The 27,627-nt window shown below is 48.8% G+C and overlaps 2 protein-coding genes across 2 annotated transcripts in view; both read left to right on the top strand.

Annotated features, from left to right (window-relative positions):
- Positions 1-301: 301 nt before the first annotated feature.
- On the top strand, positions 302-3,154 carry sac3d1 (SAC3 domain containing 1). The gene is made up of 4 exons (XM_040183785.2): positions 302-497; positions 989-1,406; positions 1,663-1,945; positions 2,224-3,154. The coding sequence occupies exons 1-4, from the start codon at positions 469-471 to the stop codon at positions 2,688-2,690; spliced, it is 1,197 nt and encodes a 398-aa protein (XP_040039719.2). The 5' UTR covers positions 302-468; the 3' UTR covers positions 2,691-3,154.
- Positions 3,155-3,311: 157 nt separating this feature from the next.
- The window catches only part of cpamd8 (C3 and PZP like alpha-2-macroglobulin domain containing 8), a 32,675-nt gene continuing 8,359 nt past the window's right edge, over positions 3,312-27,627 (top strand). The window contains exons 1-35 of the mRNA XM_040183774.2: positions 3,312-4,079; positions 5,928-6,079; positions 6,447-6,469; positions 7,237-7,402; positions 7,789-7,841; positions 8,243-8,260; positions 8,795-8,849; positions 8,978-9,091; positions 9,286-9,370; positions 9,530-9,638; positions 9,787-10,014; positions 10,154-10,324; positions 10,414-10,542; positions 10,695-10,893; positions 11,232-11,410; positions 12,533-12,682; positions 12,766-12,927; positions 13,036-13,178; positions 13,724-13,786; positions 14,756-14,987; positions 16,732-16,885; positions 18,164-18,294; positions 18,442-18,493; positions 18,589-18,887; positions 19,581-19,649; positions 19,740-19,896; positions 20,052-20,228; positions 21,172-21,253; positions 23,886-24,042; positions 24,134-24,208; positions 25,184-25,349; positions 25,623-25,709; positions 25,790-25,926; positions 26,059-26,214; positions 26,775-26,837. Of these exons, the coding sequence (XP_040039708.2) occupies positions 3,994-4,079; positions 5,928-6,079; positions 6,447-6,469; positions 7,237-7,402; positions 7,789-7,841; positions 8,243-8,260; positions 8,795-8,849; positions 8,978-9,091; positions 9,286-9,370; positions 9,530-9,638; positions 9,787-10,014; positions 10,154-10,324; positions 10,414-10,542; positions 10,695-10,893; positions 11,232-11,410; positions 12,533-12,682; positions 12,766-12,927; positions 13,036-13,178; positions 13,724-13,786; positions 14,756-14,987; positions 16,732-16,885; positions 18,164-18,294; positions 18,442-18,493; positions 18,589-18,887; positions 19,581-19,649; positions 19,740-19,896; positions 20,052-20,228; positions 21,172-21,253; positions 23,886-24,042; positions 24,134-24,208; positions 25,184-25,349; positions 25,623-25,709; positions 25,790-25,926; positions 26,059-26,214; positions 26,775-26,837 (4,479 nt within the window). The 5' untranslated portion in view covers positions 3,312-3,993. The remainder of the gene's footprint in view (positions 4,080-5,927; positions 6,080-6,446; positions 6,470-7,236; positions 7,403-7,788; positions 7,842-8,242; positions 8,261-8,794; positions 8,850-8,977; positions 9,092-9,285; positions 9,371-9,529; positions 9,639-9,786; positions 10,015-10,153; positions 10,325-10,413; positions 10,543-10,694; positions 10,894-11,231; positions 11,411-12,532; positions 12,683-12,765; positions 12,928-13,035; positions 13,179-13,723; positions 13,787-14,755; positions 14,988-16,731; positions 16,886-18,163; positions 18,295-18,441; positions 18,494-18,588; positions 18,888-19,580; positions 19,650-19,739; positions 19,897-20,051; positions 20,229-21,171; positions 21,254-23,885; positions 24,043-24,133; positions 24,209-25,183; positions 25,350-25,622; positions 25,710-25,789; positions 25,927-26,058; positions 26,215-26,774; positions 26,838-27,627) is intronic.

Raw genomic sequence — 27,627 nt, 5'->3', positions numbered from 1 at the left:
TTTAAAGACAATAAATACAATTCTGAAGACATTTAAATGTGTGAGGAAAAAAATGGTTGAAAAAATAATACAATTATTTTAATTAATTCTAAAGACTTCACGACCCCCCTGCAGTACGTCTGCAGACCCCCTGTTGAAGACCTTTGATTTAGAGATTTGATTAAGAAGCACTGAAGTTCAGTAATATGAATGTCTTATCTAGTTTGTAGCTATTGTGTCTTACAATCGATTTTGATAACAATAGGTTCATCAGACAACATGTATTAACATTTTAGAATTATTTTACGATTTGTACCATTTAATTCAAAAGCTCTTCCTGCCTTCATCTTTAAACCACGGCCGTGTTGTTTACGCCGCTCCGCTTTCAGCCGTCGCTTCTATTTCCGGATGTGACGTCAAGTCAAAACAACAATGAGACATTTCTATTGGCTCATTCAGGAAAGTGACGAGCGGTCTTTTGTATGACCGATGAACCGCAGGAGAGCCCCTCGTCGCATGTGAGTAAATGTTTCTTTTTTTGTTTTTACGTATTAAACACGACAAATTACATAAAAAGCGAACTGCCCTAGCTAGCTAGCTAGCTATAGAAATCAGCTTTGTAGTACAACCACCCGTAGCGTCTTACAGCTAATAGCTAGTAGCTTTAGCTTTAGCAGCTAAGTCAGGCAAAGGGTTGTTGCAGTGGGAGAAAAATGTCATCTCAGACAAGTCCTTTAGTATGGCAGCAATTTTCCAAGCTAACGTTTGCTATTTCAGATAGTTATGTTATTTCAAGATTGGGAGAGAGGAAGGAAGACCGCAGAGATTGGTGGTGTTGTGCTACAGGCATGAGAAAAAGTATTCTGTAACTCAACAGAACAATGCAACTGTCACGTTAGAGCGGAGTTAAACACAGCGGTTCTGGGCTGTTCTTCTTTATGCTCATTGTATCGTGGTCCCTAACAGATTACATGTTCAGCTAACAACCAACTCGTTTCCCCTCGAGCAGCTCTCACTCTCAGAGGAGGGATGCACCGGCAGGAGGAGGAGGAGGAGGATGGAGAACTAGGACTGAAGAACAGTGGCGAGGCCCAGGCAAATCACAGGTCATAGAGGAGGACACCGATGAGAGACATGGGGACGAAGCCGTGCCCAGGGGGACCTGCCAGACCATGTGCCCTGCCCGTGAGCTGCGGGACCGCCAGCTGCAGAGCCGCCTCCACCGCTTCGAGGTGTCGGCGGGCACGGAGGGAGATCGGCGGCCCAAGGGAGACCCCCTGCGCGTGGTCAAAGAGTACTCCAGACCAGCAGCCGGGAAAGACTTGACGAACCCCGCGGATCTCCGGCCAGCTGCGGTGCTGCTGAAAACTGTGTGTTACCTCGTTGACGACATCGTCGCCTCACCTCACCTGCATCCTTGGACAGAGGCAAGTACCCCCCCACTTCTGTCACTCAGTTTTAACTGAGGTCGAGCAAACCCCCTTAACCGTGTATTTGTAACGCTCCAAATCACGTAAATCAGGGGGCTTTAAAAATCTGCAAATCTGCCAGAACGCTGGTACTGTGTCGAGTTCATTTGTCACTAGCCCTTAAGATCTCGATGTCGATGTTCAAGCTGACCCAATGAATACATTAAAAACTCTTTCGTAGCACACATTCCCATCGACGTGACTTGTCTTCCAGGCTTACAGCTTCGCCTTTGACCGTCTGCGCGGCGTGAAACAGGACATGATCATCCAGAGGGTGTCGGGTTCGACCTGCGTGGCCATTCTGGAGCGGACGGTGCGTTTCCTCATCTACGCCTCGTACCGCCTTTGCGGGGAGCCCCTGCGCCTCTACGACCCGCGCATTAACGACACACACCTGCAGGAGAATCTGAGCTGGCTGTTGGATTGCTACGGCGCCGGAGCAGGACCGCATGCCAACCAGGACGAGTTGCAAGCTCTTGGTCTGCTGTACAACTTGGGTTCGTGTCGCATGCAAGTTTTTCCTTTGGTGTATTTGCATGCGTTTTTAAGCAAGCACCATGTTTATTATTGATGCAGAGATTTGATGGAAAGGTTTTTCTGTTGAGCAGCTCTTCATTGGCAGCAAATGTTACCCTCTTTCACTGGTTAATACATTTTATTGACCTCACACTCAAAGCCAGCTGTACTGGGGGGGTATCAATGTTATCAGTAGCTTTTTTTTTAACAATTGTTGCCTGCTCATTTCTTTCTTTCCTTTTTTCCTCGCCTCCCCCAGGTTCGGCTCGTGCCACGCAGCACGTCATGGGGCTGCCCAGCCGGCTCCGCAGCTCTCCCGCCATCACCCTCGCTCTTTCCATCAACCGAGCTTTTCTGGAGCGAAACCCCGTGCGGTTGCTCCGGTTGGCTCGGCGGTTGAACTTCCTGCAGAGCTGCGCCCTGCACCGCCACTTGGTGACGTGCGGCCGGGATCTGCTGCTAATCTACAGCCACGGCTTCAGCAGCCGCAACTGCCGCTTCCCTCTTGACGAAGTGGCTCAGCTGTTGTCTCTGGACGCGAGCCTCGCGGCGCGACTTTGCCAAGCGCACGGAGTGGCGGTTAACCGGGACAACCAGCTGGTGTTCTCGAAGGCCGCGTTCACTGAGCCTGAACACGGGAAGCTGCACTGCAAACTGTATCACGGCATAGTGGCAGAGAGACAAAGGGGCCTCGGCGTTGGGAACCTCATTCACGGATCAGCTTGAGACAAAAAAAAAGAGTGAATCGTTACTACAAGTAAAGGGATGCTTGATTGTTATGCATAGGACATTTTCTCCTTGGCTCCTGTCCCGCGATCAGTGACGTGCAGGGATTTAACTGCACGTCACTGAAAACGGCAGTGTTTTCATCTTTCTACTTCTGTGGTGATTTTGAGCCGTGCAGCTACTTTCTAGGACGCGTGTGCAACATTAGGTTCAGGGCTTTTGTTGACATCATCTGAGAAAAGCTCCGAAATAAAAGGTCCCTCCCGGTGCTAGAGGCGCTTTTTTTTAATTTTTCCATCCTGATCACACGCTTGGTTGCCTGACTTCCTTTAAAGATGTGAATTACTTTTATAATGTTACTCTATATTGTTGTATCGGTTCAGTGTTATGTTAATGCCATATTGTTTTTGTTCAAAGTACCTCAGAAGCACTTAAATAAATGATTGTTACCTAAAGGAGAAAACGCCTGGGACCTTCATTATAACCTCAGGAGAGACTCGATCACCACTAGAGGGCAGCAGATCTCTGCAGAGGGCCCCAACTCCTGCAACAAGCATAAAGAACTAATTGACTAAAATGTTGGTAATCTTTCTTTAAGAGTTTGTTCTGTGTGTGTGTGCGCGCGTGTGTGTCTGCGTGTGCGTGTGTGTGTTGTTTTCCTTCTTTCCTCGTTGTTTTACCCAGTTTGGTAGCAGCCAAAGGGCAGTACTCGTGTGTGTGTGTGTGTGGGGGGGGGGGGGGAGACATGCAGGTAACGTGTCTGCGCTCCTCCACACTGCCTCAGTCATGATCCACACTAGTCGGAGGAGGCATCGAGGTGAATGAAGCGCGGCCCGCCGCCGAGCTCCTTCTGACCGGCTGCTGCAGGACCAGAAGGGAGGGAAAAAAACTATCGGGAAAGCAATATTTTTTTATTTTTTACATGTCAAACATTTCTTTAGAAGTGACATTTTCTGCTCACCGAAGTGGGAGGACGCTTCCAATTAGTAATGCTGAAATATGAGCGAACGGAACCGGGGCGGGTGAGTGCACATGGGAGCGGACCGCGCGCCTTCTCCGCGCTCTAAAAGGAACAGGAGAAAAAAGAAGAGAGGATTTACCCGGACCTGGATTCGGCCAAGTGGGATCCTTGGTTCCGAACAACGCTCTGCACACCCACCATGCAAACCAACCTCCATGGATAAATAGGCGAGGAGAGGGAGGGAGAGAGAGGGGTGGGGGGGGGGGGGGGCGCTTCAATTTAAATTAAACCTCTCATCGGAGGACCTCGAAGTCCAGCAAGTGTCGGTTCCCCGAGGTCAACATGTTGCGGTGGTCTTTGACAGCTTTCAGTCTGTCGTGGACTTTGTTCTTCTGCTCCGTGAGCCGAGCTCGTGCACAAGAAAGACAGTAAGTAGCCCGCGTTGCCTCATGAAGTGTGGTGCACTGCTTTAACCCCCCCCCGACCCCCACGACCCCCCCAGCGAGCATTCACAGCGTTCTGGTCACAGCAACATTGGCAGTTTTGGTTCAAATCTGAGCACAAACGTTTTTGATGATCACTCTGCTAATCTGTTCATTTTTACTATGTCATTTGTGATGATAACATTCATGTTTTGTGACCCCGTCAGGAGCTACACAGTTATACATAAGAAAGTGACATATATGTTTTTATTGTGATGGCTAGAATTGATATGCAGCTTTTGGAGAAGCTTTTTGTAACGCCACCTGAACTATTTCCAAACGTTTCAACTCACAGGTTTGACAGTGGCTTATTTTATTCGGAGCTTCATTCTAACCTTGAGAGTTGTGTTAACGGCAAATAGCTGTAAACAGCTCTTCTGAGGGGGAGGGATTGAGTGCAAAACTGGAAAATGCAGGTGGGATTTTGCAAAGGAGAACCTGAATCACTGTCAAGCATAAAGAGCAGCTGAGCCGAGGGCGAGATCCGGGCAGAAGGGCAACGAGCATCAAACCATGTGACCTAAAAAAAAAAAAAAACAGAACTGGCTGTTTTTAAGAATTTGCCTACAAAAGAGCACAAATCCTTCTCAGTTCCCTGACCAGGACACGAGTGGGACAAAAACAGTGAGGGGTTGAGTACAGCGAGCCATGTGATTGAAATCAGCACGGCCTCCACCTCCTGATCCTCGCTCATCCCCGAGCTGGTTAAACTCGCTGCAGATCAAACGCATAAAGTCAATTTCCTCGTATTATCTTGCTTCTCCCGAAGCCTCATTTTCCAGGGGGATTTTCTCATGACTCCCTCTCAGGGACTGCAGTTGCCTCTGGCTGTGGCGCCGTAATGCCGTAATGCCAACCACCTGATCCTTCTCTCAGGCATGCAATTGGGTTTGCGCCCAAAGCTCCGCTCATTCCTAATATGTCTGATCTTCAGTAAAGTTCTCAGCGCCTGAGTTGGCCTAAAAGAAATAGAGTTGAGACTCGAAAAAAACCAAAAACAAGGTTTTCAGGCCTATGTTGTGTCAGGTACGTAGTCCGCTGCGTTTGGGCGGCAGGATTCATTTAGGACTAGGTGGTCTTTTCTCACAAGTACTTTTTGGATCCTCCAACACATCATTTCGTTTTGTCAAGACTACTCCTCATGCCCTTAAGTTGACCCCTAACAGGCCACACTGGTGATGTAGTTTACAGCAGCTCCCTGCTGCTGATGCTTTGGGGTCTCAAAAAGCTTTACAAAAATATTACTATTCTGTCTTTGCTCCAAGATCCCGTCTCCCAGCGCCAGATGGTCTCGTCTTTCATCCAAATAAAACTTAAATTTCCCTCTTTATTCTTTTTTTTTTTTTGCACTCCTGTTGATAAGCATCACAGAGTGACCTTTGCTCTGTGACCTCAGTGACAGGCTCTTTCGCTCAATTAAGTGCCAGAGTGACTTTGTGGAATCTCAGTCGTTATTTTTCAAAACGGACGCCGCGGTTCTGTTCAGAGGTGCCGGACCACCCAGAGAGAAAGCCGGGCCAGAGAGCTCATTGGCCGACCGGTACCGTGTGCCTGGTAACCGTTGCAATTAATCCCGATCTCTCTCGCCGCGCAAATCCAACGGGAGTGTTTGTATGTGTGTTGTCTTGTTGACGCATGCGGGTCGGGGAGAAAACGAAAAAATGTGAATCTCTTCCTTGTTTCCCTGCGTATCACCTCGCAACACCACGCTTGAATAGATCCACTCAAACTAAGGAGTCAGTGTCTGCGACCCTCCTCATGCCTCTTTGTTCCTTCCTCCCGCTCTTCTCACAGGGGTTATTTGGTCGCCGCCCCCTCGGTGTTCCGGGCCGGCGTTGTGGAGAGCGTGAGCGTGACCATCTTCAACGCGCGGGCGGAGACGCGCGTCCAGGCGCAGCTGACGGCGAAGGGACAGGCGGTCGCCCACGGCCACGTCTCGGTGCTCGGTGAGGACGGAGCTGCGTGCCGGGATCACGTGTTGGTGAACACGCCGCGGCCCGATTGACCTTTGCCCTCCTGACCAGCCGTTTTTTTGGGGGGTTTCTCGCTTTGATTGGAGACATCAGCTCAGCCTATCCCACCAGCCACTCTGTGTACGCAGTGCGTAATTTGTTTGACAGGCCCACTGATTGATGGTGCTCGCTCGTCCTCAGAGTGGCAGTGAGACAGGCTGCAGCTGGATTCGCAGTGCAGCCGTGCTCACAGCTACCGGATATCAGTTATACAGATGTTTGGACAGATTTCAGACAACTGAAACACAAGTGTATAAAAACCTAAAATGAATTTTACAATATCCCGTTGTCTCTGTTCCAGATAAAGGCACCATCAAGCTAAAGGTGAGTCCCACGCCGCCTTTCCAGAGATGTGTAAAACGTGCGTCGCTGTGACGGCTGCACAGTAGTGAGAGCCTCTCGTCCTCTGCGTGCACCGCATTCCTCGGGCAGCATGCGGGTCAACACCAACATTATTTGTAATTCAGCATCTGTCTCTGCTCATTTGTTGGGAATAAGGTAAAAAACGTCGGCGTAATACGCACCAGCTGCTGACGTGCACGTGTGGTCCGCCGCCCCCGAAGGCTGTAATAGATCAATCTAGTATACACAACTCGATTCCTCCCCTCCCTGTAACCTCCGCCCTCATTCTCCTGAAGTACCGTCATGTGTGGTATGCTGTGTATTCGCTCGGCATCTTCCTCTGGTGTTTAAATATATTGTTTTTGTTCCGCTGTGAGTTTGATAGAAAGGTATCAAAAAGAAATGTCCAATCAAGGTAAATCGTGTACGGCAGCTTTTCAACCCTCCCCCTACTGACCTCATTTACTTTTTGATAAATCCGGCCCTTTTACATTACATTACAGGTCATTTAGCAGACGCTTTTATCCAAAGCGACTTACATTACACTTTAAACCCATGGCTTTTTCACATTTTTGCCTGGGGAGCAATTAGGGGTTAGGTGTCTTGCTCAGGGACACTTCGACATGGGGAACATGGGGCAGCCTGGAATCGAACCACCAACCTTGTGCTTCCCAGCACACCTTCTCTAACCCCTGCGCCACGACGACCACGACGGCCCTTATCCTCTGTGTGTGTGTTTGTGCCACCAGGTTCCTTCCGGGCTGAGAGGCCAGGCCCAGCTGAAGGTGTGGGGGAACCGTCACCTCACCGAGGGAGGCTACATCTTCCACAACCACACCACCGTCACAGTGGAGAGCAAGGGCACGGCCGTCTTCATCCAGACGGACAAGCCCGTCTACAAACCCAAACACAAAGGTTCCCTCATAGCGCACCTGGTGGCCGATCATTCGATCACCGCAGAGACATGCAGATCAGGCTCTTCTTAAGCGGGTTTTCGTCATTGAAGCAAACAGGGGCCATAAAAATCAGCCAAAATCAGCCGTCATGTTTCTTCTAACTAAAGTAAACGGTGATCTGGATAGCTGCTACGGTGTATTCTGATTGGCATACAACATTTGGATCCATCACATTAATTCAAATGGTCAATTCTGTCGAATTCGGTCAAGCGACAAGATTTCATTGTTTGGTCCGTGATGGTCCACAGATTCATTGATCCGAGCAGAACGACTAGTAAATGTTTAAGATCTTGGTGAAAAGAGTGTGAACCTGCTGCAATATTGTGTTTTTCTTTCTGCCTTCAGTGTTCATCAACGTGTTCACAGTCGGTCCTGATCTGAGGCCAGTAAATGACAAGGTAAGTCAAAATAGAGGAAATACAGTGGAACCTCTAAAGATGGCAAACATTAGATACCATTCTTTGACACCAGGTCAATAAATCACAATGAATTGGGTCAAAATAAAGTCTTATACAACTTAATATCCAGATCCTTGTTTACATTATACAATTGAGACACTTTTTGCCAAATCACCTCGGCAAGGTGATTGTGTTATTTGCGGACAGGCGGTTTATTGATGTCCGCTGCTATAAAGGCCCGCTGCTGGTACGGGGCAATACTCACTTTCATAGATGGGTGAATGTTGGATAGGGAACGAGTGGCGAGAAGCGTGGCGCCGAGGATCCTCCCTCGGCTTCACGGCCGGTGTCATATCCGTAACGTCTCCTTCTTCTCTGCCTTCTCTCTCTATTTCCTGCAGATCGAGGCGTATGTTTTGGTGAGTGCCGGCTGGCGGGACCACCCAGTGGGACAGTGGCAATTTTAATTCTCAGCCCGGTGGGAGATTACAGAGCAGGAGTCGGGGCAGCTCACCTAGATAACAGGGTGCTCTCTGGAACTGTACGAGGATAAACAACATGAAAGCAATCTCACGTCTCTTGGTTTTTCTACTCTATCAGTCGCCACACAAACACACACACACACACACACACACACACTACGTCCCCCTGTCTCACACTTACTGGCCGTAGTCATTTATTGTCTGTCATCCCAGTTTTTTTGTAGAGCAGCTAGCGAGCTGCTACTTCTTAGGAAAGCCAATGCATTACTTATAGCTAGTGTTTAGACGCTTTTTGGATTTGACTGTGTTGACAGTGTGTAGGAGACAGTAGGCAGGTCTCTGGGTCCGGTTTAGTTCAAGGACTGTTGGACCTGACTCAACATTTAGAATATATATGAAATTGCATATCATAAACACTGACGTGAACAGTTTTATGTGCAAAGAGTAACCTGAACACTTGTACTTTGACAGGATCCAAGAGGATCCCGGATGGTCCAGTGGAAAAGTCTAACATCCATCTGCTGTGGTGAGCCACGTCTTCCATAAGCATTTATTTTAAGTATTAAAACATAAGAAAAAAGGGTGCTGAAAGTGACTTCTAAGGTGTGTGTACAGATATGGACTTGGTGTTAACTACATTTCTCTTTCCCACAGGCGTCGTCAACATGAGCTTCCCTCTGTCTGACCAGCCTGTGTTTGGAGAGTGGTTTATCTTTGTGGAGGAGCAGGGCCACACCTATAACAAGTCCTTTCAAGTGCAGAAATATGGTGAGACCCTGCAAGTACAAGAGAGTTGTGCACAATAGTTTGCAGTTCTGTATAGAATAAATCTTCCTGTTGTTCTTGTGTTTTTTTAAATATCTATTATCTTTGAGGATTAAACGGAGTAAAAGGTCCATTGAGTGTTTCAGCAATAAAGTGCAAAATTCACACGAGCACACGCAATGTTTCCTGTCTTCTAGTGATGCCCAAGTTTGAGTTGGTGATTGATCCACCGCGCTACATTCGCGATCTGAGCTCGTGCGAGCAAGCTTCTGTCAGGGCCAAGTAAGTCCCTTAAATGAGAATATATTAAACAAAAGGGAACAAATGTCCTTTGCTTGTAGCTCTGCTTTAGTACATTCATCATGTTTCTTGATTGCTCCTGGATTCACTGACCTTGGCCGCCTCGTAGATGTAGAGTTCTGACATGTCAATGTTGCACAGGTACACCTTTGGGAAGCCAGTGACGGGGAAGTTGACAGTGAATATGACGGTGAATGGAGTGGGCTACTACCGTCATGAGACGGGCCATCCTGTGATTAAAACCATGGAGGTCAGTTGATTTGCTCCTTGGTCTGCAGATATCCTGATTCTGCGTGTTAGCCGCCCTTTTTAAGAACGCGATAGCAAAATAAAGGCTGTGCCATTCGACCTCTAGCCCTAGAATTACTTTCCACTCAACGCCCGATCTCTCCTCTCAGATCGAAGGCTCCGCAAACTTCAGCCTGTGCGTCAAAGACATGATGCCCTTGGACGTGGCCGATCACTTCAGGGGCACCGTGAGCATTTGGGCGTCAGTGAGCAGCATAGACGGGAGCAGGCAAACCACCTTCGACGATTCAACACCCGTCCATAAGCAGCTCATCGACATCAAGTACTCAAAGGACACGCGCAAACAGTTCAAGCCTGGTCTGCCTTACAAAGGCAAGGTGGGTGGGTCCAATACGGCTGCAAACTGTTCACAGCCAGCTTTACTTCATGCCTGGTTATTGGGTACCCTGTCGTCGGCTTTTTGCTCTTTTTTCGTATATTTCCCCGCCTACTGTTTGTTTCATTTTCTCTCTGCAGATCGAGGTGACCTACCCCGACGGGAGCCCAGCTGACGGGGTGAGGGTGCGTGTCAAGGCAGAGCTGACCCCCAAGGACAACGTCTACACCAGCGAGCTGATCTCCAAGAGCGGCCAGGCCACCTTTGAGATCCCCTCCATCCCCACGGCGGCCCAGTATGTCTGGCTGGAGGTCAGTGGCAGTAAGCTCAGGTCAAATGAACCGGGGGAAAATGCGAAGGTCATTTTCAAGCAGAACTTTTTATGTCTCGTTTGGCGTAGACCAAGGTGGTGTCCATTGAGGGCAAGACAGTAGGAGACCAGTACCTGCCCAGCTACCTGTCGATCAGTAGCTGGTACTCTCCCAGCAGGTGTCATATCCAGATTCAGAGCCTCAGTGCTCCACTCAAGGTCTGTTGCCTTCTTTTCCTTAAATTCCCTGCAATTGTAATCTTCAGGATCAACATTGTTGCTCTTCTTTAGGAGTTTTAGGCTTTAAGAGACAATAAAAAACGCTACACGACCCAGGAACTTTATTTAGTCTTCTTTCTCTGCGCGCGTAGGTCGGCCAGGACGCAGAAGTTGCGTTGAAATCCACCTGTCCATGTAACTTCACGTTGCACTACGAGGTGGCATCGAGGGGCAACATCGTCCTATCAGGCCAACAGCCGGCCAACCTGACAGCCTCGCACCGGGGCAAAAGAGCCACGGTCACCTTTGACAAGAACATCCACACCACCCAGCCGCCTCCTTCTGCATCTGGTGAGTTGTTTTTTTCATCCCCTGGATTTTGATAGATTTATGGACAGGCAAAACTTTTAGGGGGCTTTTTTTTTTACCCCGAGCAGCATGTGCTAGGAGTTAAATTCTCTGAGCATTAAGCCTTCAGAGGTTTTCTTAGTGGTTTCATCGTAACAGCAGCCCTCCATGCTAGCATCACAAAGGCCTATTTCCTGTGATCCTGCTGTCGGTTCCTCTGGATTGAGTATGATCGAGTGTCCCGTGCATCTTGCTCAAAGAAGTCTTTAACATCAGAATACCAAGTCTTCATGAAGACTGTGCCCCCCTTCCCTCCCACCCTTTGCTTTTCACAATGCCAGATGCTGCCGACTCCACCTCCTCCCAGGCCGAGATGGACAGCTGCGTGTCGTATCTGCGTTTTCCTGTTAGCCACAGCATGGCACCCCTCAGCCGTCTGCTGGTCTACTACGTGAGGGAAAACGGCGAGGGCGTAACGGACAGTCTGCAGATCCCGATCCAAGCCGATTTTGAGAACCAGGTTTGCATTATCTTAAAACGTTTGGTGTCATTCCGTGTCATTTCCCTGCTTTCCCATGCACATCCCACAAGAGGATTTATTTAAAATATCCTTTTAATTTAAAATAGGTATTATTTTGACCTTTACTGACCCTAGAAAGTATGGTTAGAGATACATAAGTATCAGCTGCCAAACCCCCAGACCTCCACCCTTTATATATAATATTGTGTGTTTCTTCCCCAATGTAGCAAATTGGGACTAAACGCTACGATTCAACCCCGTCGTACAAGGACGACTAAAAAAAACCTAATATTAACATACTTAGTAACTAAGTTACCTGCCCAAACATTGATGTTGGATATGTCTCAGGTAATATAAAAAGAGCTCTATTAATAATGAACAAAATCTTGGAAAAGTCAGTATACATATTTGCGAGCTGAGGCCAAGTATCCATGCACCAGCTCTGTCCACAGTCTCACGTCTGTAAACAAACAGCTGCGTTGGCCTCGGAGATCTCCCCAGTTCCTGCCGGCATTAGGTGGAGTTTTAACTCCCTGAAGTATTTACAGCTCCCTGGTATGCCATTACAACACAGTGTGTATGTGTGTGCGTGTCGGAGGAAGGGGGTTTGCGAGGGCATGATGAGACAGAGGCCACGCAGGCCGCAGGCAGATGAGCGGGGTCGTGACAGCCGGAGGATGACAGGTCGCAGAGCGGTGAACGGAGGGCAGCGGAACCGATTAACGGGGGTTCATTTGCGGCTGCCGAAAAGAAAAAAAACAGTTTTTGATGTGTGAAAGTTTACGGCCGACTCTCCTCATCCCTCCCTCTGTCAAAGTCCGTAGTTTTCCACCCTCGTGTTTCCCATCACATCTCACAAATCAACACTATGGGATTTATGCTCGTTGGCTATGATACAAAAACGTGGCTGGTTAAGAACCATCAGGCAACACTGCCGTCTAGTGCTGGAACATTTAGTCGATTCATTAATTGGAGGTTCGCAGGTTTGTGCTTTTCAAATGTGAGGATTTTGCGTCACATTTTCCAACCCGTTATAGACTCAATGATTAATGAATCATTAAATTAACAAACAGAATCAACCGCTAAAAGAAACTGTTTGGGTCCCTACTGCTTGGTTCGCAGGTGTCCGTCTCTCTGTCGGCCAACGAGTCGATGCCAGGAGACCCGGTGACCCTGCGCGTCCGTGCAGAAAAGGGCTCCTGCGTTTGTGTGGCCACTGTGGACAAGAGCCTTTATCTATTAAAGCCTGACTTCCAGCTCAGCCCGGACAAGGTCGGTCCTGAGTTTACAATGACACCTTCTTCACGCCCGCCGTGAAATGTGACTGAATCTCTAAATGCGTTTCCGCCGGGCAGGTGTTCAAAGAGCTGGCCGAGTTTGACGTCTCAGATGCCTTCGGCATTCCCAAAGACGAAGGACACTTCTGGTGGCACGGGCTGTCCTCAAAGAGACGCAGGCGCTCCTCCGTGTTCCCGTGGCACTGGGACATCACCAAGGACGCGCGCTTTGCTTTTTCCGTGAGAACACACACTTAGTTATACAGTAACTAAGTGTAATACAGTTTTGAAGAAAGACAAAAAAAAAAAACCAGTAAGCTTGTTATTGTGTGCTTTTGTTTAACACAGGAAACGGGGCTGGTTGTGATGACGGACATGGTGAGTTTAAACCACCGGCAGAGCGGAGGCATGTACACAGACGAGGCCGTTCCCGCCTTCCAGCCGCACACCTCCACCTTGGTGACCGCTGTGCACTCTCGACCCCCACCCAGGTAAATGACGTGCTGAGAAGTCCCAGGCCCTCTGCGGGGCTCCTGAAGATCATTTATTTGGTTAATTGATAGATAAAATCTATCAATCTATCAATAAAAGCTTGCTCTGTGTTTCTCGGTTGTGAGAAGGCCCCTCCATGTAGGCCCCTTTCCTTTGTGTTACGTACTCCACTCCCCAATGACAAATGGAAGGGAACCAGTTTGGTGATGAAAGTGTGCTGTGATCTCTGACTGCACCACACGCGGTTTCTGAGCCATGTATTGCTCTGTAAGACAATTGATTTTAAAGCAAGCCCACAAAAAAATTAGTAATGACAGAAGAAAAGAAAAAAACATGAGAAAATAAATCAGTTTTTGTGGGTTTGTGCATATTTTAGTTCAGCACTCAACAAATACTCCTCATTCTAGTGATGAACATCAAACACATGACGTGTGTTAGAGAATGTCAGTGCGGCATGCAGCACAATACATTGTCCAATTATGCTGTTGTTTTATTGTGAGCAGCTGAGACCTTTTATTGATGTCAGCTTGTGTTTTGGTTGTAGAGCAGAGAAGCGTAGACGCACATTTTTCCCAGAGACTTGGGTGTGGCGCTGCCTCAACATCAGGTATTTAAATCTTTGGATAAATATTTCTCGTGTGTGTGTGCGTGTGTGTGTGTGTGTCTTACATGCCCGGGGCTAGAAATATCAGGTGCACCAGATTGTCTAGACCTGAAATGGGCTTTAGTCGCAATCCAAAGCATTAAGGAGAGCAGAGAAATACAGATGGGGGAAGACAAGAGAGGAGCAAACATACTAAAAACTAAAGGGATGAAAGGGGAGGAAGATTCATTAAGTGGAAGAGGAAGCATAGACCAAAGGTACGGAGGCAGAGAGGAACAGACAAGGGCGTAGGACAGAGGAAGTAAGGATGGGGGTGAGAAGAGGGGAATGAGAGAGGAGAGGAAAGGTGCGAGAGGAGCCCGATGTTTCAGCATTTTCCCCCCTCTGGGCGTCAATGTGCCTCATTTAAATTGGGCGATCTTGGAAGCGACTTTCTCAACAGCTCCTTCCATTCATTTTCAGCCAACATAAATGAACTGCCCGTAGATTTCCATGCGCTTGATTCCTCTGGATGGGACTCCAGTTTTAGCCTAATTTCCTGTGAAGTCCAATGCTCTGATTTCCCTCAAAAGTCCATTAAAAGGGATTTTGGGCAGCTTTGATCTGAAGGAAGGGCGCACATGGAGTTTTCACAAGTTTATTATGCCCCGGCGACGGTGTGCCAACACCAACATTAAATATGCCCATGCGAATAATGAGCTCAGCCCGTTTCATCCATAAAAACATGTCGGGTCAACGCCCGACTGTCACTCACACCCGTCCCCCTCAGAGGGTTCGCTGCAGGTGTTGGTGTTGACACAGGTGTTGCGAACATAAAAGGGATCTACGTAGACGTATCAAACTCGTCCTTGTAGTCTGTGCCTTTTTACCCAGCAGCCTTGAAAGGATGCCGGGAAAAGACATTGGTGTTAATTCCCCCCTACCGCCAAGCCCGCCATTGAAGATGTGTCTCAACACGTGTGTCGCTTGCAGCTCCGAGACCGGCGAGGCCGAGCTGCGATTGGATGCGCCGGATTCGATCACCACTTGGGTGACGGAGGCTGTCGGCATGTCGGAGGAAAAGGGGCTGGGCTTAGCGGAGAAGGCAGAGCTGCGTACCTTCAAGCCCTTCTTTGTGGACTTCACCTTGCCCTACAGCTTAATCCGAGGGGAGCAGGTCAAGGTTCCCCTCACCGTCTACAACTACCTGCCGACCTGTTCCGAGGTGAGATGTTGAACGGAGCGGCCGGATGGACGGGAGGAAGGGTCACGTTTCCCCCCCTCACCGGTGCAAGATGTGTGCAACAGGGCCGGTCCGCAGTGCCGCTTCTTTACAGGGACGAAACTTCAAAAGGCCAAAGTCATGGTTGAACCCATGAACAGGGCAGTTTGACAATAAGCTTTTCAAGCGATTTGAGAAAGCCGAATATTTTTTATTTAAATCTGGCATGGGTCGGGATTCTAGATTAAAAATAATGTTTCAAGCGGGTCGTTGGGGTTCATTACACTCCAGTAAACTAAAAAGGACATTTTTGTGACCACACCATTAAGTTTCTTTCAGCACTATCGTTCCCAAAGCAAGCACTGGCACCGCTGCTTGTTATAGCAGAGAGGCATTTCTTGAATAAACATAAATCAATTAATCACTTGGTTGGTTAATCCGGTGCATGTGGAAAGATTTAAGACCACAGCAAACCACCCAACACTTATCGTGTGGGCATTTTCTTGTCGGTTTTGGTCTAAAAAAATGATGAAAAACATGTTGATGTAAATGCAACCGCTTAATTTCTTGAAATCTTTTTTACTTTAAAATGGAAAAAAACATTCAATAACAATGATATGATATCTGCAGGGGAATTCTATAAAATAATACATATAAATGAATATAATAAATGACCGTAGGCCATATTGCCATATCGGCTATTACTGATTCTTACTAAAGCCACTGGCAGTATTGCTCGTACTACGACAACTGCGCATCCCACAACATCAACGTCACAGGTGTCCTTCAATACTAATGACACGCCTCAAGCAAGTGTTAAGTCCCTGCAATTACATTTGATTGGACGCACTTTCTCGTTGAATGCAGAGTGTGTCCAAACGTTTGACTGGTAACCGCAGACAGCAAAGCCACGAAAGTAGGAAAGCCAAGTGTGTTGTTTTGTGCGGCCTGGCATTACATAGTTGTCTCTGAGGGCTTTACAAGCCAAACACTCTCCCACACAAAGCATCTTGCAGGTGCTGGGAACCGATGTGAAACACATGACGTGCTTTGTAGGTGACGGGCTGAGACATAGAAACAACTCGGACGGCCTTGAAAGTTTTTACCAAAACCCCCCAAAAAGTGATACCAAAACAATGGCTGAGGAACACGTGTAGGTAATGCCGACGGGCCGGAACTGGTTCCCGAAGGAAGCGCGGGTTTCTGATGTGAAATGATTCGATCAGTGAGTGTTAGCGCTCACTTTGAACAGTCCGCTTAGTTCTGTCCTGTGGGTCCGTCCCGCGCGCCACGCAGATGACATCATGATGTTTGCAGATGAGCCCGTTAAAGAGCCTCTGCGTGTGCTGCCCTGATGTCTTTTCAGACGAATATACAAACCAGAGTAGCCCCTCCTTTGATGTGCACGCCGGCAACATGTGATTCCTATATTTTCTGCTCAGTTATTTACGACTTGTGGCGTGTGGATGAGGAGCAGTTAAGAGATCCCTCTGCATTACCGGGCGCTCTGTGAAAATTGGACGATGAGTGGAACATAATCCTTCAGGGAGCTTGAGAAGCATGAGTCAGTCGGCATGGAAAATTCCCAATGTGATTTTAAAAATTCTCCCTCGCTTTCGGGGCTTTGAGGAGAACACGCTATGTGAGGGAGGGGCGTGCCGGCAGAAATGATGATGTCACTGTAGCCCGTCGGAGGAGGTCGATTGCACGTCGATTTGTACCGATTCGTCTCTCTCCGCTCTCCCAGGTTCATGTCAAAGTCTCCGTTCCGAAAGGCATAAAGTTCATCGGCCACCCCGGAAAGCACCACCTTACCAGGAAGAAGTGCGTGGCTCCCGGAGAGGCCACACCCACGTCCATCGTGCTGTCCTTCACGGAACTGGGCTCCGCAAACATCACAGGTAGTCAGATTCGTAAAGTGCATTTTACCTCTATCAGTACAGCAAAGGACCTCTAACCCCCCAAAGACAAGGGGGTCTTGATTTATCTCATATATGGTATCATATTAAATGCTTTTATTGGCTGGTTCGTGTTTTTTTTTACATTGTGTTGCTGAATGGCCATTTATTCATAATGTCTTGTTGCAAAGATTAGAGAGATACTTCAGGTAATCTGGCTAGATATCAGGCATTTTTATTTATCGCTAATGGTCAGTTTAACAGATACAGATTTTGTAATTCAGTACTACACACATGGTAACAAAGCACCGTTATATAAGTTAAGTGGCATTGCTACAAACTATTTAGAGTACCAACTGTTCTCATGTCCCACAGTCTCAGTCGCATTATCAGAAAAGGAGGCGGGCGCAGCCTTTGTTTTGAAGGCATGCGTCCTGAGTTTTGATGCTAATGCAAACAACACAGATTGCATTGTGCTGTATCGTTGTAATAGCATTACTTGAATTCTTAAGAGGCGTAACACTTGAGAAAAAAAATCTGCCTTTCAGCAGGAAGTCGGTGCCCCCCCAGTGTGACGCCTTTCAAAAGGGCAAGTCCTTTGACTCGAGACAACTCCGCTGGCCTCGGGGTGGGAGGGTGGGAGTGGGGGGGGGGGTTTTGAGCTGTGTGTGATCCGGTCTCCCACCCGGAGTTACAAACAGTCCCCTCCAGAACGCATGTGAGGACAAAGCAGGCCGGCAGTGGGGGAGCAACCGGAGCCGCGCTGTGACACTCAGTGGCATGTTGATGAGCTTGCAGGTCACGGGCGGTCAATGGGCCCCCCATGGCCCCACTCCTAGTCCGCTGGCCCCTTGTGTTTCCCTCTCAGTACACACGCACAAAGAGACGCCACTGGCACGGGGCCACGTTTCCAATGTGCTCCCCGGCAAGAGAACTCGGAGTCCTCTTACAGGCGCGTTTTGTCCCGTGTGACGCTAATGACATCAGAGATATGGTCACGTGCAGCCATTGCTGATTCTTGACCTCACGAGCTCTTATTGATGTTGACTAAATCTCTCATCCATCCCATATCATAGGATGAGCCTCAACTTCCAAATTGGCCCAATTCAAAATAATTGACCAGGAGCCACATGTGCTGTGAGAAGTACCGTCAGCCTGTAGACTCCAATCTAGCGACTGATTTGGGGGGCGATGGCCTACAGACGTTCTGCAAAGGGTGGGGGGGGGGCGTTGTGGCGTTGAAATGAGGAAAGTTGATTCTATTCTCTGCCGCCCCGGTAGCTCGCGCTATCGCCTACAGCGAACCGAGCTGCTGTTCAGATGCCCTCCAGACGGGTAAAGCCAGTAACGACGTGGATGACAGAAGAACCCCAATTGGCCTGGATTACGTTCGCAGGACTGTCCAGGTGGAGGTGAGAGAGACGATGTTGATCAATGTCACTTGGTAGAGGAGGCTTGGTTTCATACATTTCAATATTAAGTTGAAATGGCTTTGAGATGATCTGTGGAAAGTGTTTTATTTCTTATATGTCGTTTTCCTGCTATCCCTCTCCCCGTAGCCAGAAGGCCTTCCCAGAGAATACACCTACAGCGTCTTCTTCTGTCCCAATGGTTAGCGCTGATATATATATATATTTTTTGAATGACCTACCGCATCATCTCCCTGAATATATTTCTTCAAACGGCTAATCTACTTCCATTCTCAGAGAGAATCCACATTTCCACCCCCAACAAGTACGAGTACCAGTACGTGAAGAAGCCGGCTAAGATGAACCAGTTCCAAGTGGCGGTGAAGACCCACAACGATGCACACTTTGCCCTCTCCGCCAGCCCCCACGACAGTGCAGAAATGCTGGAGATTGTTCTCGGGGGGAGGCAAAACACACGCTCTTGGATCTCCTCGGGCAAGATGGGCGAGCCGCTGGTCAGCGCCGCCACACCAGGCGTCCTCTCCTGGGACGAGTTCCGCAGCTTCTGGATCAGCTGGAGGGGAGGCGTGGTCAAGGTAAAGAGGAAACGGAGGAACCGGAGAGGAACCTTGATACAACTTTAGAAAAAGTCGACCGCTGTGGTTTTGTTCAACTTCCATCTCCAGTACTGAAGCTCCGTGAGGCCCGGTGAGGGGGGGGGGGGGGGTCGGCTCAATACACAAACATAGTTTAGCGTGATAGATCGTGCAACAGATTTGTGTTCAGATCAAAAGCGGACGAGGAGGGAGAAAAAGGTCCGTGGGGTCTGTGTGTTAGGAGGACTGGCGCCACTTTTACTGGCAGGCTTTCTAGCGAGGTCACGGCTAACGGTCCGATGTCACAGGGGACGCTGATCCACGGCCTGGTGCTCACTGGCCTCAAACCACTCACTACAGCGCAGCCTGATAGGATTCATTTATCTACTTGGGGGTAAGGCCATTAAAGGGTTTGGTTGAGCTGCGGGACTCGGGCCTCGCGTGGTGTGGTTTACTTTGATTATGCATTTAAACTCTGGTACCAGAGAGGCAATGTGCGCTACGTTGGTCCGTTTGTATGTTTTTGTTTGTGTGCGGGAGGTGAGTGAATCACACGAGCGTCAAAAAGGACATTATTAGTGCTAAAAAGGGAGGAGGAGGGAGTCGCTTTCCAAACGTTCGTCTGTTTTATAATGTTTTCTCATCGACCACCATCTATTTGTGCTCCTGAAGTATCTGCGTTATTGTCGGCAGGTGGGCCACGGTTTACATCCATCCAATGAATCAGTGATCCTCCAGTGGACAGGCCAATTCTCTGGACAGGTTTCAACTCTTTAATTGCATTTATATACCAGTTGCAGTGTTTTATATTTACAGATAAGAACTAAAAATATATATATTTCGTCCATCCAGGTGCGTCACATAGGCTTCTCCACAGGCTGGGGATCAGTTGGGGAGTTTAAGATCTGGAGGAAGGAGGACTCGGATGAGAATCACAACGAGGCCTTCACGCTGGGGGTCCCTCACAACACGGTGCCTGGATCCGAGAGAGCCACCGCATTTATGATCGGTAAACCTTTTTTATGGGTCTGATAGAAACATCCATCTGCTAGTACCAATCACACTGCATCCTAGCTTCATCTCCAAAGCCTAAAAGCACAGATCAGTAAAGCATACATGGGTTTTATGTGTGTGTGTGTGTGTGTGTGTGTGCACCCAATTCAGGGGACGTGATGGGGCCAACTCTGAATAACCTGGACAAGCTGTTGCGTCTGCCCTTTGGATGTGGGGAGCAGAACATGATCCACTTTGCCCCGAACGTCTTTGTTCTCAAGTATCTGCAGAAGACCAGGCAGCTCAGCCCTGCCGTCGAGAATGAAGCAACCGACTACCTGCTGCAAGGTAAGTAGACCAATGCAACCTGATCACGGGCTGTCGCACCCTTAAAAAAGATTAGCTCCTCTCCAAGCTTTGTGAGTAACTCTTTGATATGACCTTTAAGGCTGGTGAGATAACCAACGTCATCCCCACTCGCCGCATTCCCAGAATCCCGCCGACCTCCCGCTAATTTGCAAGCAGCGCTGAGGAAAACAAAAGCATCAATCAAGCTCTTAGGGTTGCACCCTGAATCCCAACAATTCACAAATCCCTTCTGGCTCGACTTTGGTTCAAAGTGACTTCATGCTGAGCAGAAGGAATTTTATCTAGTTGTTGGCAAGTTAAACACAGTTGTTTTCTAGAGACGGAGAGTCGGAGTGAGCGTCGCCTCGCATAATAGGTTTTGCTGTTGGAGCTTTCGACAGAATACTTTGAATACTTTGATCACGGAGGGAAAATTGGGAAATGAAGCTCGTTGTTTTAACTCGCGAGCAACTCATTTCTCCACTTAACCCTCTTGGCCCTTTTCCAGCGCTCTGTATCAAGAACGGGCTACGCTGCAGATGGATCTGCAGTAAATACAGGAATTCTTAAAATATGTACACAGCCTCGACATCCCACACAAATCAACATGTCTGCTGGCAGTGCTTGATTGAAAGTAAGAATTCAGTGGTTGGCTGTGTTAAAAACAAACATCAGCCAATCTACTATGATTTCCAAATGAGTGACAATGTAGTTGTTTTTGAATACCAAACAAGTGGCCAAAGACAATTTTCCATGTCATGAAAATACTACTTTGCAGTCACATGTAGCATGTGGGCACCCTGTGAAAGGCTTAGCGAGGAGCTGCAGCGGTAAACAAAGCATCCGCAGTGATGTACAGAGACAACGCGTGCAAATCATTTTTGTAACTTCTTTGGGGGAAGTGCTCTCACCCCCCCCCCCCACACTCTTTATTCCTCCCCAGGCTACCAGAGACAGCTGACCTACAAACGTCAGGACGGATCCTACAGTGCCTTTGGAGAAAGGGATTCCTCCGGCAGTATGTGGTAAGGCGTTGTAGCTGTGGCTGTCAAGGTTTACACAACTCGTGGCTGCAGCCACATTCCTCAGATATAACCGGGACTTAGTTCGCTGCCCAAAGCAATGAAGTTTTTTTTTTAATCAGAATCAAAGTGCTGAAATAAATCTATTCCTGTTGATGTGTTTAAATCCCTGGTTAGTTTTTCTTTCAGTGTGTTTATTTCAGCGTTTACACTCCCTGGTGTCGGGCCGGCAGGCAGAGACATCTCGTGATGTTTATCAGACGGAAATCAATGCTCTCGACGGGGAGGCCTCACGCACAACGCGCATACCTCTGGTCGACCCGGGTGTTTTCGTGTTTAATAGAGCTAACGGCAGGTTTCTTAAATGACAAAGAATCATAAGCAAGAGGCGGAATTGGATCCGTGAGGTAGGCAAAGCTGTCGAGATGTGTTTGCAGTTTATCGGGGGATCAACAAATGTCTGCCTCCTGTTGCCTCTCAGCGCCTCACTAACTGGTCGTGGTCGGTAGCGTTGAGCTGCTGTGGAAACCTCTAACTCCTCCCGCCGTGACTGCGAGAGGATGTGAGGACGCAACAGGCGGCGTTTTTTTTTTTTTTTTTTTCTTCCTTTGGCGGGTTGCGGTGGGCAGCGCTGTGATGTTTGAACCCCGGCTCGACCTTTTTGTCGGACACACTTTCGCGAATCCGTCACCGACCCGTTTGCATCCCAAAAAACAAGCCCGGCTGTTGTTTGGCTTCCAGAGTTCAAGGGAAGTGCGCGTTGCGTTTACTGCGTGCTAAAAAGAGCCCGTAATGCGGTGTTTACGCATTCCAGGTTGTAAAAATGTTTCTGAGGGGAAATGGACAGGATGCAATGAAAAGATTGAACATAATGAAATGGCTGCCGGTTGTCGGTTTAGTGGGCAGCGCCGGCCATCTCCGGTGCCAAGGCTGTGAGTTCAGACGAGGGGACGAGGGGACACGTCTTTAGCCCGACGAGAACTACCTGCTGTCGAGTAAATGTAGAAATACAGGCCGACGTCGTGGTTCCAACATGCGCGGGTTTTTATTGCCAAGTTTGTGAAGACTTTTCATCGACTGCTTTAGTTCCCAAACCGCCGACCTCAGCTGAAGCCCATTTGACTAAACACCAGCATAATTTCAACCTTAACCTCGAGGTATAAAGTCACCGCTTTGGCTTTCATAATGTTCCTTCAGTAAATTATCTCACAAACCCTATTCAGAAATACTTTCCTGACAAAGGAAGCTTTGGTGTCTGCGTGTTCTTTCATTTTAGATAACAGAGAAAGCTGAAATCACAGCTAAACAAACGTTTCCCTCCTTCTATAATCGTTTCTCAGACTGGGCCAGTTTGTTTTTCCTCAATTTCACCGACATTCTCACTAGTTGGCTGTACATGTCGAGGCTGGCATGGCATTTGTGTCTGCCCAAAGACTGATCCGACAGCCTTAGCAGGCGTTGAGGGGGCTGAATACCACAGATTGAAAGTGCTGATACAATCTGCTGTGTTAACCCAATACCCATTTCCAGCCGTAGCTTGAAAAATAAAGCCACGTATAACCAGATATTAAATCCCGTAGGCTTGTCGCCAGGCTGTAATCCCTGGAAAGCCTGCAAAAGTAATAATTAATAGAAAATCCACCCAAATATAATCTGGCTTAACAGTCACTTACTCCTGCCTTGATTTAATGTGATGGAGTGAGCGTGTCTAGTGCCTCCGAGAAACAAAATCATATTTCCACTCTCCAGTACCCCCCCCCTCCCAACCCTCCCACCCCTGGGATCATACATTTACAGCCAAGCACAAAATATGACTTAAATTGCGCCTACAGCCCCAGTTTAGCCTCCGGGGAGGAATAACATCCTGGTTCCAGGCGGGGGAAGATTTAGTGTTTTGCTTTCTGAGAGCTAAGGTTTTTTTTTTTTTTTTTTACCTTCTCATCCCCCCGCTGGTGCTCGATCTTGGCTTCCCCTCTCACTTACGGGCGCCACTAGAATATTAGGTTTGCTTATTTCCTCCCAGCGTCTCCATGTTTTCACGGGAGGCAGCTTTAAGCCGGTCGCTGTAATGGAACGTCCCGCTGTCAACGGGTCGTTGGCCCCAAGACTTCCATCTTTCGGGCCGATGCAGGGAGGTCTGTTGTTTATGGACGAGTGTGTGTTCATTAGCTCAGCCGTGCCCCCCCCCCTCCCCCACCCGGGCCCGACCTTGGCCTTGCCCCCCCCCGGGTCCTTCTCCACCGTGGCCAACTAAAACCACCACTCATAAACTTCCCGTTGCACTCCAGCCAGATTCTCTACCTCCGTCCCTGGGACCCGTGTTTGTGTGAGTCGCGAGAAAAGGCTTTTGGGGAAACTCCAGGAGGCAGTTTCCTCATCTCCGTCCGTGCATATTACTCATTTCCCCGTCTGTCTTTGACAAAAACACCCCCCCGTCTATCAGCCCCCCCCCCCCTCTCCCCTGTTGACAGATTGAAGGAGTGTAACTGGTAGGGAAACTCCTCACTAAGTCAGAAAAGTGATTGCAGTCAAATGTTTTTTTGGGGGGGGATTTGTCAGCACTTGTTTCAAAGGATCTAAAGATCTCCTCTCTTATCTCCTCGCCGACCCGCCGACCCGCCTCGTCGTCCTGCAGGTTGACGGCGTTTGTGCTGAAGTCTTTCGCTCAGTCTCGGGGTTTCATCTTCATCGACCCCGAAGAGCTTCGCGCCGCCAAGTCCTGGCTCGTCAAACACCAGCGGGCCGATGGCTCCTTCCCCGCCATGGGGCGCATCCTCAACAAAGACCTGCAGGTGGGCTCGAGTGACTTCGACTTCCACCATTTAAAGAAAGCGAACGCGTCGGCTTGAACGTTTCCCGACCGATGTGTGCGTTTGTCCACAGGGAGGGATCCATGGGAAGATCTCCCTCACGGCGTACGTGGTAGCAGCTCTCTTGGAGACTGGCGTAGCCACAGAGGTAGGAACTTAAAAAAAACACGTCAAGGCAGTGAGGACTTCCCAGTGTTGCTTTAACAAGCCCTCTGGTCGCTGCCAGCAGATGCAGTGGTGTAAAAACATGATGTCAGCTGGTTAGACGTCGCTTAACCAGTGTTCCCACTGAGTCTTCCTAACAGCTATTGAATGTTTGTACATTTCTCTGATATCTGTGAAGATAGATGTGCTGGTTCATAGTTTAATAACAGGTTTTGGACCACGTCAAAAGACGGGTCGAGACAATTAAGACAATAAACCTTCCTCCGTATCTCCTTTTCGTACTTCTCTCTCTGTTTTTGGCTCGCTTTTTCTTTCGTCTCTCACCAATGGCACTAATCAGTAAAATAGAGGAGGAACAACATCATTCTGCTGAAATCCTCTTGTATTGACTCTTGTGACTAAACGAAAGTGTCTCTGCTTTCCGATGGCTTTCTTCTTTGCTCTCCATTTGTCCACATAGTTTATTCTTTATTACGCATTTCCTCCTGCTGGCTCCCCTCCCTCCATCCGTCTGCCCTCCTCTTCTATCCATCCCAAAGGGATATAGTCTGAGATTCTGTCTTCTTACAACCGATAAAAACTGAAAAAGGTATCCTTCACATCAAAGCGAAACCTTCAACCCCTCTCCAATTTCACGTAATTAAAAGATGACTGCTGCGATTAAAGTGAGTGGCTCTGGAGGCCTCACATCTCCGGGGGATAGAAGGTCCCATCTGCACCAGATGAAAGTCAACTCAACTGTTTAATGGCCGAAATGAATGATTATTCAATAACTGCGTCTGAATAGAGGAGGCGGTGGTGAGTTTGCACAGCTCCTTTATTTGACGTGTGTTTGCGGGACAGTTCCCATCAACACCACGCTCAAGCATCTGTACGCCTGCTTGCAAAATAACACACTTAAAAAAAAAAAAAAAAAACGACTACTGTTCCATCGTGTTCTTTGTCCTGCTTGGTCCAGGAAGAGAAGGTGGCGGTGGCCAAAGCCAGGGACTTCCTGGAGAGCAACACGTACTCTGCGGATGACCCGTACACCACGGCCCTGTCGGCGTACGCCATGGCTCTGCTCCGCAGCCCCTACGCCCCGCTGGCCCTGCGCCGCCTCAACCACATGGCCATCACGCAAGGTGCTGCCCCACCATGAGGAAATATGTGAATGTTACATAGTACATCTCTGCATACGTTCATTTTGCCACAGTTACCATTAGAGGTTTACAGTTGACGCCTCCTTGCCCCTCGGGCTACTTACGGAAGGTGTAGGCCAGAAGGAAGTGAAGGAAGCTGCTGCTGCGTTTCTTACCTTGACGTTGGATCCCTTTGGCCATCTCACTTCTTTTGCTCTTGACTGAAACTTTCTATGAGTTTTAGCAGATCTGTCCTCACTCTGTTTGTCCCTGCAGACGGACTCACTCACTGGAGTCTGACTGGCAGCACTATGACACGCGAGGACACCTTCATGGGCTTCAGCGATGGCCTCTCTCAGTCAGGTATCCTCATTACTGCCCGCATGCCCCCCCCGAATAACATGCAGAATCCAAATAAGCGTCCAATTCTCGTTGGTTGCCAGTGGTGTCAGCAGAGGTGGAGATGACAGCATACGGCCTTCTGACCTACACCCTCCTGGGGGATGTGGCTTCTGCCCTGCCTGTCGTCAAATGGCTCTCCCAGCAGAGGAATGCCCTGGGGGGCTTCTCCTCCACACAGGTAGACCTTTCCGTCCGGCTTCTTTCGCCTTTTGGTTCAGTCACTTGTAGCGGCGTCACTCAAGTCTTTGCTAAAACTGATCCTGAAAGATTGATTGAAAAAAACATTTTTTCCCCCTCAACCCCTGTGCAGGACACATGTGTGGCTCTGCAGGCTCTGTCAGAGTACGCCATCCTGTCCTACGTCGGCGGGGTCAACCTCACGATCTCTCTGGCCTCCACCAATCTTGACTTCCAGGAGGCCTTTGAACTCAACAGGGACAACCAGAAACTCCTTCAGAGTGCCAAGGCAAGCTCCTTCCCACGACGGTCGCTTTGCTCTGCTGCAGATTGCCAGCCCTTGGGAGGCTTTCCTTTAAAAAAACAACAACCCTGGTGCTGAAATGCGGCGTAGAAAACCGTTCCCCGCTTCATTGTGTAGTGATTGACGAGCAACTACGTACCAGAGCCATGTCCGGCTGTTTAGTGGCCAGGTCATGTGCCAAACCGCACCGGGTTTTCCAGGAGCAGAATCCGTTGATTTTATAACGGTGTTTTAATTGGCCCGGGCATCACAAATCTAACAGCGCGGGCACCTCCGTGCATGAACGCGCACGCCTGCTCAACTCGCTCCGGGCCGAGCGGCTCAGGTGAGAGTGCAGTAACGTTGCCTCTGCCGGGCATCTTCCTCCACCGTGATTAGTGGTGTCAGCTTAATTGGGGGCAATTAAGGCGGGCTGGTTAGTAGCCAGGGAAGCACCAGTGGCAGTGCAGCCGTCTACAGCATTCATTCACGTGATAAAGGACTCATTCACCTCTCCCTGCCCCCCGCTGACCCTCTTTGTTTCTCCTCCTCTTTTTCTTCCTCAGATCCCCAGTATCCCCACAGGCCTCTTTGTCAGCGCCAAAGGAGAGGGCTGCTGTCTCATGCAGGTATCGGAGGGCACGAAACACGCTCGCATAATCACAGGCACCGCCGAGCGCCGTCCCAAAAGGGAACCGCAATCCTCGGCTTACTTCCATCCGCTCGCAGCGAGAGTCTGTCTGCCGTTACGCTGGTCCCAGAATGCCTAAATTGGAGTAATGTGGTAGTAGTTTGGCCAGTGGTTTTGGAATGTGTTGATCGTTCCTTTGGATTACCGTGGTCCCCTGGACAGGATGCCGAGGAGTTCTTACCTTCTCATAAACAAATTGAAAAAACCCATCTTTCATACACCCCATAACTTTGTTGGATGATATTCTGTTCTCCCTTCTTATCACCTGTGTGTAAATATTTGCGCTTTAAAGCCAAACAAGGCACGAGTGAAAAAGTACAGTTGATCGGCCCCGTTTTTTGGAAGCCTGCATGTGAGCTATGACTCTTATTTGACTGAGGTAGAAACAGCTACAGGAGCGGATGTTGTGCTCTGCTGAGCGAGGCCCCAAACGTCCTCTAACTTGTTCTCCCCAGTAGGTTTCTGACACACACACACACACACACACACACACATACACACAATTTCTTTCTTCACACCTCTCCCTACTTTCCCGCCATTCCCTCGCACCGCTCCGTGCGTCAACACGGCCCTCTAACGGCCCCTGGGGCCGGCAGCACCTGGGCTCTAATGAAATACAAGAGTGGGGCAATCAAAGAGACCTGCGGGTGTGTGTGTGTGTGGACATACTGTATGTCATGAGTACATTTGCCTCAGGATTAATATTTAGTAGCTTTGCAAAAGGTCCA

The sequence above is a fragment of the Gasterosteus aculeatus genome, chromosome 8 (genome assembly GCF_964276395.1).
Source record: "Gasterosteus aculeatus chromosome 8, fGasAcu3.hap1.1, whole genome shotgun sequence".
NCBI classification, from domain to species: domain Eukaryota; kingdom Metazoa; phylum Chordata; class Actinopteri; order Perciformes; family Gasterosteidae; genus Gasterosteus; species Gasterosteus aculeatus.
Note: the sequence above shows the minus strand (reverse complement) of the source record. Positions and strands in the feature narration are given on the sequence as shown.

What these genes read in the sequence shown, in the direction of transcription:
- sac3d1 (XM_040183785.2), top strand. Translation starts at nt 469, where the DNA reads ATGAACCGCAGGAGAGCCCCTCGTCGCAT. An exon ending in AGGAGAGCCCCTCGTCGCAT is followed by an intron (nt 498 to 988) that starts GTGAGTAAATGT and finishes CCCCTCGAGCAG; the next exon opens with CTCTCACTCTCAGAGGAGGG. An exon ending in ACCTGCATCCTTGGACAGAG is followed by an intron (nt 1,407 to 1,662) that starts GCAAGTACCCCC and finishes CTTGTCTTCCAG; the next exon opens with GCTTACAGCTTCGCCTTTGA.